Source organism: Callospermophilus lateralis, chromosome 11, assembly GCF_048772815.1.
Source record: "Callospermophilus lateralis isolate mCalLat2 chromosome 11, mCalLat2.hap1, whole genome shotgun sequence".
In the NCBI taxonomy this organism is placed as follows: Eukaryota; Metazoa; Chordata; class Mammalia; order Rodentia; family Sciuridae; genus Callospermophilus; species Callospermophilus lateralis.
The window spans coordinates 34,070,906-34,086,282 of record NC_135315.1 but is presented as its reverse complement, the minus strand read 5'-3'; the positions used below and the strand labels follow the sequence as shown (position 1 = coordinate 34,086,282).

At 32.8% G+C, this 15,377-nt stretch overlaps 1 protein-coding gene and 1 non-coding gene across 2 annotated transcripts in view; both read right to left on the bottom strand.

Moving 5' to 3' along the window:
• Window positions 1–15,377, bottom strand: part of Brip1 (BRCA1 interacting DNA helicase 1) — a 147,018-nt gene that overhangs the window by 70,590 nt on the left and 61,051 nt on the right. Inside the window, exon 14 of the mRNA XM_076871369.1 lies at window positions 12,358–12,519. Within this exon, the coding sequence (XP_076727484.1) occupies window positions 12,358–12,519 (162 nt within the window). The remainder of the gene's footprint in view (window positions 1–12,357; window positions 12,520–15,377) is intronic.
• On the bottom strand, window positions 13,880–13,952 carry Trnaa-ugc (transfer RNA alanine (anticodon UGC)). The gene has a single exon. It is a non-coding gene; the product is annotated as a tRNA-Ala (tRNA).

Here is a 15,377-nt window from a genome sequence, read left to right as displayed (position 1 = left end):
ATTAATAAAAATAAATGTGAAGTGGGGCTGGGGATATAGCTCAGTTGGTGGAGTGCTTGTCTTGCATGCACAAGGCCCTAGGTTTAATCCCCAGAACAACAACAAAAATGAATAAATAAAAATAAATATGGGGGGTTGGGGATGTGGCTCAAGCGGTAGCACGCTCGCCTGGCATGCGTGTGGCCCAGGTTCGATCCTCAGCACCACATACAAAAATCAAAGATGTTGTGTCTGCTGAAAAACTAAAAAAAAAAAAAATAAATATTAAAATTCTCTCTCTCTCTCTTAAAAAAAAAAATAAATAAATAATAAATATGGGGCTGGGGTTGTGGCTCAGCGGTGGAGTGCTCACCTAGCACGTGCGAGGCCCTGGGTTCGATCCTCAGCACCACATAAAAATAGATGGGTAAAATAAAGGAATTGTGTCCAAGTACAACTAAAAAATAAATATTAAAAAAATTTAAAAAATAAAAAAAATGTGAAGTTAAGAACAAATTTCTTAGAAAGATCTTGAATGAAATATAAGCAAATTTCTCAATGTAAATAATTTTGATATTTTAAAGAAATCTAATTAAAAATATTATATTGAGAAAGAACATTTCTTTCTCAATATAGAATATTAGTATATGGAATTAGGATGTACTGCTCTATGGTGCCAATCACAGAGATTTTAGATTGCAGTTGTAATAATACCTCTGATTTCAAAGGCATTAAAATGTGGAATAAGGGAAGTTAGAATATCTCCACGTGTGTGCTCATTTAACAAGTATTTATGGAAAGCTTATTATGTGCCAGTCATGGATGTTTTTGCCATCTAACTACATCTAATAAATATCATATGATTTTTATCAATCTTCTTATACCACAGTAACAAATCTTTATTCTAATGCTTCTTTTTTTTAATATTTACCTTCTAGCTGTAGTTGGACATAATATCTTTATTTTATTTATTTATTTTTTTATGTGGTGCTGGGGATGGAACCCAAGGCCCTGAACATGCTAAGCAAGTGCTCTGCCACTGAGCCACAACCCCAGCCCCCTAATGGTTCTTCTTAAACTAACAAATTAACCCTGGTGAAAGAAGACTAACATAAAATAGCCCCTAAGATTCCCACCCCCATACCTATACTGTGTAAATTCCTCCCCTCGAGTGAAACAATAAAAATATAATAAGATTTCACTCCCGTGATTAGGTTATATTATGTGGCAAAAGTGAAAGGATTTCTGTGAATGGACCTGACTGACTTAATCAGGTGAGAATCCTTAAAAGATAGATTGGTTCCCACTAAAAAGAGGCAACCTGTTGTCTTTGAAGAAGTAAATGGTCATGTTATTGAGAGGACTAAATGGCTGGGACCCGATGTAACTTCTAAGACCTAAGAATGATCTCCAGACAACAGCCAGTAAGACATTGGTACTATAAACCTACCACTACAAGGAGATAAATTTTGCCAATAAACTATGGGTCCATGGAAATGAAACCTTCCCCAATCCTCTAATGAGACTGTTGACCCCCAGCTAACCCCTGAAGGTCTTTTGATACAGTGAGCAGAAAATCCAGCTAAGTGGTGCCCAGACTCCTGACCCACAGAAAGAGATAATAAATGTGTGATTGTTTTAAGGCACTAAGTTAGTGGAAATTTGTTATGCAACAATAGAAGATGAATATAACTCCTCTATTTATATTAATCCTGGTCCCTAATATCCCTCATAAAGTAATTCTAATATAGTCTTTCTTTTCTCCTGCATGTTCGATGTCAAACCCTTTAAAATAAGAAACAGGCATAATACATTTAAAGTCCACATAAATTTAATTCTAGTAACTGTACTATGTGACCACTGGCAGAGACACTTACAAAATACCATTATAATGTGTTGGTCTGACATTTCAATAAATTATATGTACATTCTGAAAATCAGCTAAAAACACACTTAAAAAAAAGATAATAGAATTAGGACTTGAAATTTCAAATATGTAAAAAACTTAGAAGTCATCATGCCTTCCTTACAATAAGGTAAAAACTAAACAAGCTAAATCAAATTTTTCTGGGATTCATCAAAGAATTGAAGTCACACAGCAAAATGCCACATGTAAATCACAAGAGATGGGTGAATACAGAGAATCATACTAAGGTATGCTTACAAGGGAGCAAAAGCCACTAAAATCATAAACTAATAGGCATAATTAAATTTTGACAAATTACAGGAAACAGAATACAGACTAGTTTAAAAGTGAGAAATTCTTGGGGGCTGTAGTTTTAGAGGGCCCTCACATTTCCAGGAACTCCACAGTTCTCACAGTAAAGAACCAAGAGAAACCCTCCTAATCTTGGCATGGGAGGGAAAAAGAAACCATTTTAAAATACAGTCAAAGCATTACCCATAACAAAGGCCAGTCCACCAGTAAGGAAGACTTCTCCAAGGTTCCAGAGCCTTATTCAACATGAAATAAGGGAGTATTACCTAAATTCCAGCTCCCTATAGATTCCCTGTCTCATGTAATTAGTTCAAAAATGAGTTGAGAAATACCTGTGAAGATCACAGGCAAGAGAGACATTTCCACTAAAAGACTGAGACATAATCATACTATTACAAGATACTTCCCATCTGCCCATACCTTAAGACCACCTGGATAGGTCTCCAGAATAATAGCAGTGGATTACAGCTGAGAGATGCAAAGAGAGTGGGAGTGGTGCATACATTTGTAAACCTAACAACTCAGGACGCTGAGGCAGGAAGATTGCAAGTTCCAGCGGAGCCTTAGCAATTTAGGGCCCCTGTATCAAAATAAAAACGGACTGGGGATGTAACTCAATGGTAAAGTGCCTGTGGGTTCGTCCCCAAGGCCAAAAAAAAAGAGGTTTTAGAGACATTAATAACTCAAGTTCACATTAAGAATTAAAGAACACTGGTTAAGATAATTACCTAGGTAAATGCAAAAGGTAGTAGAAAATCTATTTTTTGTTTATAACTCTTGTCTCCTATCTGATTTTAAAAGTCAACTACATAAAACAGTAATTGTAAATTATATTCATAGGTATACAACATATAAGATGTGCTGAGACTGGTGTTTCACACAGTTCCCAGTGACTCAGGAGGCTGAGGCAGGAGGATCACAATTTCAGGGTCAGCACCAACAACTTAGTGAGAATCTGTCTCAAAATTTAAAAAAAAAAAAAAAAATTAGAAAAGTGTGGGGGCGCTGGGGATATAGCTCTGTGGTAGAGTGCCTCTGGATTCAATCTCCAGTGCTGGAAAAATAAGAAAGTGTAAAGATGTAATTTTTATGACAATAAGTTTATAAAGAAAATAGGACAAAATATAGCTATCTAGAATCAAAGTTTTTGCCTACTATTGAAAGTTAAGTTAGTAGTAATGTAAACTACACTGTTAACAATTAAGATATATGATGTAATTCCCAGAAAAACTACTAAGAAAATAATTTCAAAATACATAGGGGGTAGGGGAAGTCAAAGGAATCAAATGGCACATAAAAAAAAAAAATTAATTGGCACACTTGAAGATATCCATTTAACTCAAAGAGACAATAATAGAATAGAAAGGAAAAAGAAGCAACCAACACAGAGAAAGCAAAAAGCAAAATGACATTAATTAAAAATACTACATTAGTAATTAGATTAAATATAAGTGGAGTAAATACTCCATATAAAAGACAGAGATTGGTAGAACTGAAAAAAATGATCCAACTATGTTGTCTACAAAAGACACATTTTATATTCAAAGACACAGAGTCTGTAAAAGGTTTATTATTCAATTGTAAAAAGGAAAAGTATTAATCATTCTACAACACAGATGAACCGTGAAAACAAATATGTGAAATGAAGAATTCAAACACAAAACCCCACATACTGTATTATTCCACTTATATGAAATGTCCTGAAAAGGCAATTCTATAGAAACAGAAAGTAGATTAGTGGTTACAAGGGGATGGGGGGTGGGGGTGACACCCAGACAGGAGGAGGAAGTAGCAAATGAATGCAGAAGGGTTTCTGGGTAAGGTTTTCTTTTTGAAGTCAGAAAAATGTTCTGTGATTAGGTAGTGGTGATAGTTCACAATTTTGTGAATATACAGAAAACTACTGAATTCTATACTTTACATGAAAGATTTATGTGGTATGGGAATTATATATTAAGAGATCAGTCTCTTTTTAAAAATAGAAAGGAGACTGACTTAAATTTAAAAAAAAAATTACAAGAGGTAATAATGGGGAATGATATTGGCCAAGTTATATTGTTACATTGTGTGCAGGTATGAATATGTAACAACCAATTCCACCATTATGTACAATTTAATGCACCAATAAAAAAATATGGAGAAAAAGGAAAAAAATTTTGATAAAAGGGAATTTAGGCTTCTATCTTAAATTTTCAGATTTTGAAAAAGAAAATTCAAGATTTTGAAAAAAAAACTAACCAAAATGAGTAATTAAATAATAGAGAATAACTCAAATTTATTAATTAATAAAAAACTTATCTACTCTATAGTGTAATATTGATTCCTCAGGAATAATGCCTGCTTTAAATATATTTTTTAATGTAATGCAAAATAAATAAATTTTAAAAATCATTAATATATATATATATATATTTTAAAACTGTGAAATAGTAATTGTTCTCAATATGACATACCAGCCAGTTTGGTGGTGCACAACTATAATCCCAGTGACTCAGGAAGTACAAGTCAAAGGATTATAAGTTCCAGATCAGCTCCAGCTACTTAGCTAACTCTGTCCAGTATTGCTCCCCAAACCCCAAAACTTTTCATGTCCTTAATGTTACATGCCTCAAGATGAATGAACTTTTAGTGTGGCATTTGCCTTCTTCATAGAAGAAATAACTAGTAACCCATTTATTATGAATTTAGACTACAGCATTACTATATGATATGAAAACGGTATTTCAACATAAAATTTACATTTGCAGTGTTTATTTAACAAATCAACATCTTATTGACTTAAATGTTTATCTATCTGGAAAGCAAACTTGTGATGGTAATTTATGAATCAACTTACCTGTGCCATGGGATACCCAGGTATCTGTTTAAACATGTTTTGATAGGTTCTATGATGGTTCTGGAGATAGTAACATTTGAATTGGTGAACTTAGTAATGTAGAAGGCCTTCCTAAACAGAAGGGAATCATCCCCTTGAGAACTTGAATAGAACAAAAAGGAAGAGAATGGTTGAATTTTCTTTCCCTGTAGCTTACGCTTGGACACTGACCTCTCCTGCCCTCGGTGTTTCTAGTTCTCAGACCTTCAGATTCACACTAGAATCATTACCTCTAAGGCCTTTGAACTAGACCATGAGATTTCCTAGGTCTCCAGTTTACAGATGGCAAACTATGGGACTACTCAGCCTCTATAATCACAACTTTCTGTCTTTATCTTTCTGACTCTCTCAGTTTATTTCTCTAGAAAACCCTGACCAATACAGTCCCTTACTCATGATGTGTCATTTATAGGATTTATTTTAATTGTTAGAAAACAAGGTGAAGATATATTCAGAAGTGTATATATTTAAAACCTGCATATTTGAATGCAGTACGAATCCAATTCAAAAATGAATGTTGAGAATTACCTATATGCTTTTTTATTTTTCAGATAAATCAATATGTTATATTCCCAACAATCTCCTGCTTATCCTTTATAAAGTCTAGAATGTTTCATAATGTAGACAACAAGAAACAGGCACTTCAGCTGAAGTAAATCATTAGCCAGAAAGAAATTATACAGAAAGGTATTTAAAGATTTTAAAATGAAACAGAAAATAATGAAATTCTGCTTTTAATTAATGAGTAATGTCTATATTTGTGACAATTCACTTCAAATGTTATTAATAACACACTATATACATACTTATGGCAATTTGCTAACAATGTTAGCAAAAAAAAAAAAAACTATGAGTATCGGAAATAAAAATTGCTTAGAAATAGAAAACGCTTTTAAACATGACTGATATAAACCATTACTGTTCATGTTGCCAACCTGTCTGCATAAGAGGCGGTAAGGCTTGGTGCCTGTGACTCAGATGATTCATTCAATATATGTCTCATGAAAGACAAAGTATCCAATAAAAAGAAAAATGCTAATGCCCATAAATTTTAGTGTTATTCTTCATCAGTGAGTTATTGTCCTTTCTTTGAGAGTTATTTACAATGTTATCATCATCAGATATGTTTTAGAACTCTAAATTATGTTTACACAAGATAACAACTCTTTACTAATTGTGGCAGTTATGCCACCACTAAGAAATGGTGTTTAATATTTAGAATAGCTAATAATTTGCTTCAGCTGAACTGCCTGCTTCTTGTGTCTACATTATGAAACATTCTAGACTTCAAAAAGGATAAGCAGGAGATTGTTGGGAATATAAACAGATTGGTTTACCTGAAAACTCAAAGCATACCAATTTGCAAACAATTCTAAACATTCATTTTAGAATTGGATTTGTACTATATTCAAACATACAGATTTTCATGTCAAAAATAAATTTTTTTTGTATTGAAACACCAGATAATCTAAGGAAAGGCAGAATAAATGGATATTTATGTACTTCTGTCAAAAGGAAAGTGATAAAGGCACTGTGGTTTAACTATTTCATTTTACTGAGGATATAAAACATTACAAACTATAGAGATACATCATATTCCTGTGTGGGAAGATCTTATATCCTTTCCAGATAAACATATTTTAGCGAACTTTAAATCATATTTGCAATGCAATTTTTTATTTGGATTAACATTTTACTGTTTAAAAAGGTAACTTTATTGAGGTATACTTTACATACAAAAATGCACTCATTTTAAGCTAATGAATTTTAACAAATACACTTTAAAAACTCCCACCATAATCAAAATACAAGATATTTACAATATCTGAAAAAGTTCTTTGTGCCGTGTTGTAGGCTGAATTGTCTCCCAAAATTTGTACGGTAGAGCCTGAATTCCTAATACCTCAGAGTGCCACTGCATCTTGTTAGAAACAGAAAGTCCAGTGGTCCATTTTCAGAACACAGTATTCAGTTTTAAATGTAAAATTAAAGAGCTGGAGAGGAGAGCAGAATAAAAAGTTACAAGCAGTTGAACACAAGAGCACAAAAATTCACAGCCCCTTGGGGCTGGGGATGTGGCTCAAGCGGTAGCGGGCTCGCCTGGCATGCGTGCGGCCCGGGTTCGATCCTCAGCACCACATACAAAGATGTTGTGTCCGCCAATAACTAAAAAAAAAAAAAAAAATTAAAAAATTCTCTCTCTCTCTCTCTCTCTCTCTCTCTCTTAAAAAAAAAAAAAAATTCACAGCCCCTTGACAAACAGAAGGTAAGAAGGAAGAGGCCCAACTGTGTATGTGACAAAAGGCACTCAATCCAAGGGAACTTTCCCACCTCAAGACAACAAAAGGAGATGGGGACAACTAAAGGTATATTTCTTTAAAAAACCCAACAGGGACAGAAAAACCTAGGTGATGTGCTATGCACCCCACAGTACTCAGCCAATGAGGAACTGGGGGGATCTTGCACTCTAGGAGATAAAACACTGGTTATACACAATCTGACCACCAGGCACCCGATCCTGCAAGACCATCATTCAAGTAAAGCCTTACTTTTTGTTGTTCCTGTGTCTCTTAATCCATTCTTTGGGCTTGGAAAGGTGAATATGTTTCTCACAATGTGCCATAAAATTACCTTTTCATGTCTGTCAAAAGCCACTTGATCACAGATAGAATTTTGGACTATATTTTGTTGCATAGTTGTATATGACAATCCTTAGGCTGATACCCAATTGTCTTGATTTACTGTGCCTTCTGTTGAAACTAGGTATTTAACTCCTTCTATTCTATTCTCATTTATTTTCCTAAATGTCTTTTATAATCTATGCATTTTTGTTTGAATTACAGAATTAAAATGTCAGTTTCTTAAAAAAAAAAAAAAAGCCTAATGGAATATTTGCCCAAATCATCATGAATAGATAAAACAATTTCGGGAGAGTAGATACCTTAACAATATAGAGACTTCTAACCTATGAACACATTTCTCTACATTCACCTAGGCTTACATGTGTACTTTGAAATATTTCATCAGTATTTTGTACATTTTGGTATTCAGATCATGCATATCATGGACACATTTCATCATTTCATGTTATTTTTATTTCACTTCCCAATTGTTTATTACTATTATATACATATAATCTGTGAATACTGATTTACCTCCTTATAAATTGAGAGCTTGCTGTACTCAGGTATTAACTTTAATAGGTTCTTATATACTCCTTAGAATTCTCTAAGTATACAATCATGATGACTGAGGAGAGACAATTTTACTTCTCTTCAATCTTTATATATTTTAATTATTTTTCTATCTTACTGAACTGAATATAGTACAAAAGTAGGGAACACAGACATCTGTATCTTATACCTAAAAGTAAGGAAAAAAGCATTTAGTCTTACAACATTAAGTAGAATGTTAACTGTGGTTTTTCATAAATGCCTTTAATCAGGTTGCTCTTTGTTTACTAAGAATTTATATCATGAACAGATGTTAAATTACATAAAACGCCTTATCAAGTTTTTGAGATGGTATGTGGGTTTTACTCCTTTATCCTGTTGATTTGGTGAGTTACACTGATTGACTTTTGAAAATAAAACTGATTTCCTGGAATAAATCCTCCTGGGTCATGATGTATTAACTTCTTATATATTAATAAATCAGATTTACTAATTTGGGGGTAGCAATTTTTGAACTCACATTGGTTTCTTCCTGTTTCTTTTGGGTGGTACTGAGTATTAAAGCCTCAGGCACTTTACAACTGAGCAACATCCCCAGAGCACCTCACCCCCTAGACACACTTTTCTTTATATTCTATTTTTGTTTGAGACAAGGGTATCAGTTACCTAAGCTGACTTTGAACTTGTGATCCTCCTGCCTCACCTTCTGGAGTTTCTGGGATTAAAGGTATGCATTACTATGCACATCCAACTCATATTGGTTTTTTCCAATTGTTTCCTTGTAATGTTCTTATTTGGTTTTGGTATCAGAGTAATGATGCTTGTGTGATGATGTAGGAGTTCCTCCTCCCCCTCCATTTTCTGAGTTTTGAGTAGAAATGATACTTTTTCATAGTAGAATTCACCAATCAGAGCAATTGAGCCTACACTTTCCTTTGCTGAAAGGTTTTAATTAATAGTTCAACTTGTGCAGTGTACATGTTCAATGTATATGTTCTTTTTTTTGAATTTTTAATATTTATTCTTCTAGTCTTCGGTGGACACAACATCTTTATTTTATTTTTATGTGATGCTGAGGATTGAACCCAGTGCGCCACGCATGCCACTGCATGAGCCACATCCCCAGCCCCCAATGTATGTGTTCTTGAGCCAATTTTTTATAATCTGTTTCTTCCAGGGAATTTATTACATATAAATTGTTTAAATGCTTGACATAAGCTGTTGAGTATCCCTTTATTATCTTTGTAATGTCAATGGACTCTATAATGATGTTCCTTCTTAATTTCTGTTATCAGTAATTTGTCTTCTTTTTATCTTGTCTTGCTTGCTAGATTTTATTAATTTTATTAATATATTTTCATAGTGAGGACAACTGTTGGTTTCATTGATTTGCTTCTATTATTTTGTAGTTTTCTACTTGATTTTCATTTTTATTTTATTTCCTTCCCTCTACTTAGTACTAATTTTCCATTTCCTTTTTTTCTGGATTACTAGGGTAGAGATATAGGTTATGATTTTTTAAAGATTTTTCTTTTTTTTCTAATAAGCATTAAAGACTACAAGTGTCCATAACCACAACTTGTGTTGCATTGCACAAAGTATTTCCATTTTTACTCAATTCAAAATATTTCAGAAAAAAATGGCTGAAAATTCCCCCAATTTAATGAAAGGCACAAGTCTACATGTAAAGAGGCTCAATAAACTCAAAGGAGGGTAAACCCAAAGCATCCCAAACCATGAGACATGATTAAACTATATAAAGTCAAAGTTAGAGCCTGATTCTTGAAAGAAGCAAGAGCAAAGAAACATCACATCAAAAGGATCCTCAATAACATCATCAGTCAGGCTCTCCTCAGAAATGTGGGCAGCCAAAAGAGCTAGGGAAGGATCAATCCCCAGTACTGTCAAGATACACACACATAACTGTCAGAATTATCCTTTGAACATGAAAGAGAAATTACGACAACATATCCAGACAAATAAAAGCTGAGGGAATTCATTCTATTAAACCTGCCCTACAAAAAATACTAAAAGGAATCCTTCATTTCAGAATCAAAGGACTGTAAAGGCTGGGAGTGTGGCTAAGTGGTAAAGCACTTCTCTAGCATGCACAAGGCCCTGGGTTCACTCCCCAACACCACAAGATAAAATAAAAGAAACACATATGTTGGAATTCCATTAAAACAAAATGAATCAAAGGACTCTAGACAGTAACTTCTATCATTAGAAATAAACAAAGATCAGCAGTAAATATAAGTACCTGGGCAAATATAAATTCAATATTATTATAATTTTGGCTTATAACTCCATTTTTTTGTTTTTCTATAGGATTTAAAAGACAAATACATAAAAATTATACATTTGTCACTGGGCACAGATGAAATCTGCAACATTAATAACATAAAGGTAGGGGGAGCAGTTTAGGAGTCTATATAGTTGAAATCAGGTGGGTATCAATTCAAATCAGATTATTATAACTTTAGGTTAATATATATATATATATATATATATATTAGGTTAATATCTATAATCCCCATGGCAATCACAAAGAACTATCTATAGAATATATATTAAATAAAATGAGAAGGAAATACTAATGTGTCACTAGAAAAAAACATTAAATGAAAGAGAAGTGTTGATAGAGAAAGTAGTGGGGGAAAACCTATAATGCACAGATAAGATCAAAATAAAAAAGGCAGAAGTCTTTTGTTATCTGTAATTGTTTTATGTATAAATGTATTAAATTCTCCAATCAAAATGTTGATACTGACAATTAAAAAATTTAAAAATCCATGATCCAAATAAATTGACTCTAAGAGATTCATATTAGATCTAAGACCTGAAGGTTAAAAGAGAAAAGGAAGGCTGGGGATGAAGCTCAGTAGTACAGTGCCTGCCTAGCTATATGTTTCAATCTCTGGCATTGCCAAAAGAAAAGAAGGGATGGAAGGAGGGCTGGAAGAAGGAAAGAGTTAGTCTATATAAATGGTAACATCACACTTAATGATGAAATGCAGAAATCTTTCCCTATACCTATAAGGAACTCAACATCAATATCAGTTTATGCCACTTCAAGATAGTAGTGGAAGTTCTAGCCAGACATAAAAAAGAAATATAAGGTATACAAATTAGAAAGGAAACAGTAAAATTATCTCTGTTCAGAGAGAACATGATCTTATATATAAGAAAACCCTAAAGATTACACCCAAACATCCCTCTTAAAGGAAATGAATATTCGGCAAATTTATAGAATACAAGATAACCACAGAAAAATAGTTGCTTTTTTGTACACTAGTACTAAACAACAGAAAAGGAAATTAAGAAAACAATTTCATTTACAACAGCATAATAAAGAATAAAATACTTGGGGATAAACTTAACCAGAGAAGCCAAAGACTTAATTCAAAGGAAAGATATTCTATGCTCATGAATTAGAAGACTTACTTTTTTTAGGATGATAATAATACACAAAGCAAAATTTATCCTTAAATGCACACAGAATCTCAAAAAACTCAACATAGTCAAAACAATCTTGAAAAAGGACAAATGCCACATCTCTACAATAAAAGTTGACTTAGATTTTAATAAAATGTGATATTACTTTGGCAATTATATGTGGCTTCAATGCTTTGCATAGTGGGAGAACCAAAATATACCATATAATTTCAATTTAATTAAAATAAAATTATTAAAATCAGAGTGACTCTAAAAACAAGAAAAAAGTCTCTTCTGGCCAGATACAAGAAGCAAAATAATGGGCAGCAAAGAAATCTGAATGTGAATAAAACATTTAAAAGTACAATTTGTGAAAATGAAAAAGAATACTCCTTTCCAATAATGAAAATACCAAGTTGCCTCTAAAAATAAAAATCATATACACAAAAGTAGTACTCTTATATATATAACTAACATTACCTGTAGACTTTTATTCTCTTAAGACTTTTAAGTAAATCATGATAGAACAATCAAGAAGTATCTTAATAAATATATAAAATAATACACGATTTCAGAAAACTATAATTATTACCTTGTCACTTCTCACTCTAGGAAGTTTATCATGGTAATCCTACCTGATCTTTTCAGAGGCAAAGGAAACAATAATATTCTCTTACCTTATATGATGGTAAAAAACACAAAATTCCGTGGCTCACAGTCTGGCATACAGATAACAAAAGTGCTCCCACTTCATCCTGGAACTCAAATGTTTCGGTATGCTGGAAGGTAGCACAGAGATTCCGACCCTTAGGGCCTGAACCAATGGTACCAACCCAAACCTAGAATGCAAATATTTAAATATTAGAGTTATGCTTAAGGCAAGAAAATCAGTACTTGGGTGGAATTATTTACACATATAAAAAGAAGATCAAGCAACAAATTTAGCAGAAATTTATTTTAAAATTGTTGGGAGTTTTCTCTATTGTCTTTAGTTGCATACGATTATGTTGACGTCAATTCAAATCAGATTAAAACTTTAGGATAATATCTGTAATCCCCACAGATAACCACAAAGAAAATCTAAAGAATATACACAGGATAAGAAGAGAAGGAAATCACAATGTGTGAGTACAAAAAATTAAGTCAAAACAAAAGAAAACAATGATGAAGGAAATAAGAAAAAACTGTCATACATATAGGCTTAGATCATTCAGTTATCTTAGAAAGGAAGTTATTTGAAAGCAAAAAGTATCTCACTTATCTCTACTTTTTCAATACCTTTCTAAAAATTAAGCATATAACAAGTATTTGTGGTTAAATAAGTGAACACATAAAATTAATAAATTAGGTCTATATATCAACAGAGTAAGATAATTCCAAAATATTGGTAGTGAAAGCTGGTATGATTTGCCATAGGTAAATCTCAATCTTAACAGGATCTATTTTCACAAATTCACTGGTATTCAAAGATACTCAGACATAGAAAAGCAGATCCACCAAATTTTACATTTATTTGCAAGTCTTCTGCATTCATAGATCTAGCTTTACTCTGGTTATTTTAACTGGAAGAAAGAACAAACTGTATTAAGAATCTAAAGACAACATAATAATAGAGATTGTTGAAAAATAAAATAGTCCTGTATTTTGAAATTATATGAGATTGAGATACATTTTACAAGGTAGATCTTATGGGTACCACTTTAACCAAACCAACAAGTAATAAGACAAACTGATGTTATTTATCTCCTGATACGAAGCAAGGGGAAATAGCAATGTTAACCTACACAGTATTCTTGCTCAATCATATCTTATGAGTAAACATTAAGACAAATCCAGATTAGAATATATGCCTCAGACAACTGGACACTTAAATCTTTAGAAATGTCTTGAAAAACATTAAAAAAAAAAAAAAGGCAAGAGAACTGTTGTAGAGACTAAAGAGATATGAAAACTAAATGTAACATAGAATACTTAATTGGACCCTGGATTAACAATAAATATGATCAATTGTAAAAAAAATTGTTAATAATATTGGAAAAAATTTTTGTAAATTAGAGAATATGAATACTGATTTTATTGTATCAATATTAAACTTACTTGTGTATTATCACAGTATTTTGACTATGTGAGATAACATGTTTACTCTTACAAGACACATGCAACTTTTTTTTTTTTTTTTTGTGTGTGTGTGTGTGTGTGTGTGGTTACTGGGGATTGAACCCAGGGCCTTGTGCATGCAAGGCAAGCACTCTACCAACTGAGCTATATCCCCAGCCTGAAACATGCAACTTTTAAGGGCAAAGTGTCATGATGTCTACAAATTACATTTAAATAATTTAACTAAAATGTGCAATATTTATATCTTCCAATATTTATCTACACATTACTTATCTACCAAAGTGTAGGCATACACGGAGGAAAAGAGGAAGACAGGGAAGCAAATATTACAAAATGCTAACAATTTGATGAATCTAGGTGAATAATACAAAGATATTCACTACATCAATACTACATTTCAACTTTTGTGAAATTTATAATTTTTCAAAATAAAAAGTTGAGGGAACCAATGAATGAATGGATATATAAGATATGGCAAGTACATAAAATAAACTACTATTCAGCCTTCAAAAGAAAATTCTGAAACATACTCTGATGAACTTTGAAGACAATATCTACACAATAGACAACCTTTACAATATTATGCCAAGTAAAATAAGCCAGTCACAAAAAAATAAACACCTTATGTTCCACAGATATAAAGTATCTAGAGTAACCAAAGTCATAGAAACAGAGAGTAGAATGATGATTACCAGGGTCTGGTGGGGAAGAGGAAATACAAAGTGTTTAATGAGAGTAGGCATTTGTTTTTGCAAGATAAAAAGTTTTTAGACTGGTTGTACATGTGTGTGAATATATTTAACAAGACTAAGTTGGACACTGAAAAATAGTTAAGATAGCCAGGCATGGCAATGCACACCTGCAATATCAGCTGTTTAGGAGGCTGAGGCAGGAGAATTGCAGGTTTAAGGTCAGCCTGGGCAACTTAGTGAGACCTTGTCTCAAAATAAAATTTAAGAAAACATCTGATTATGTAGCTCAGTGGTAGAGCACTTGCCTAGCATGTGTGAGGCCCTGGGTTCAATCCTCAGTATAAACAAAACAAAACATCTGGATAAGGTGGTACAGGCCTGTACTCTCAGCAGTTTAGGAGACTGAGTCAGGAAGATCTCAAGCCAGCCTCAGCAACTTAGGGAGGCCCTAAGCAACTTAGTTAGACTCTTTTTCAAAATAAAAAATAAAAAGGGCTGGATGTAGCTCAATGGTTAAGTGCCTGTGGGTTCGATCCCTGGTACCAAAAAAATAAAAAATAAAAATAAATAAATGAGTAAAAGATGATAAATTTTTGTTGTATATTTTACCACAATTAAAATTAAAAACTGTGGGGATTTTTGGTACCAGAGATTTAACCCAGAGGTGCTTAACCACTGAGTGAAATACTCAGCCCTTTTTGTTTTGAGATGGTCTCACTGAGTTGCTGAGGACCTCACTAATTGGCATGCATCATTGTGCCTAGCATAAACAACTATTTTTAAGTTGGCGGATAGTATTATACTATGACAGAATACAGCTGCACACTGAACATTATTATTATTATAATTCAGTGATATAACAGGTTAAACGGACTTTTGTGCAATAG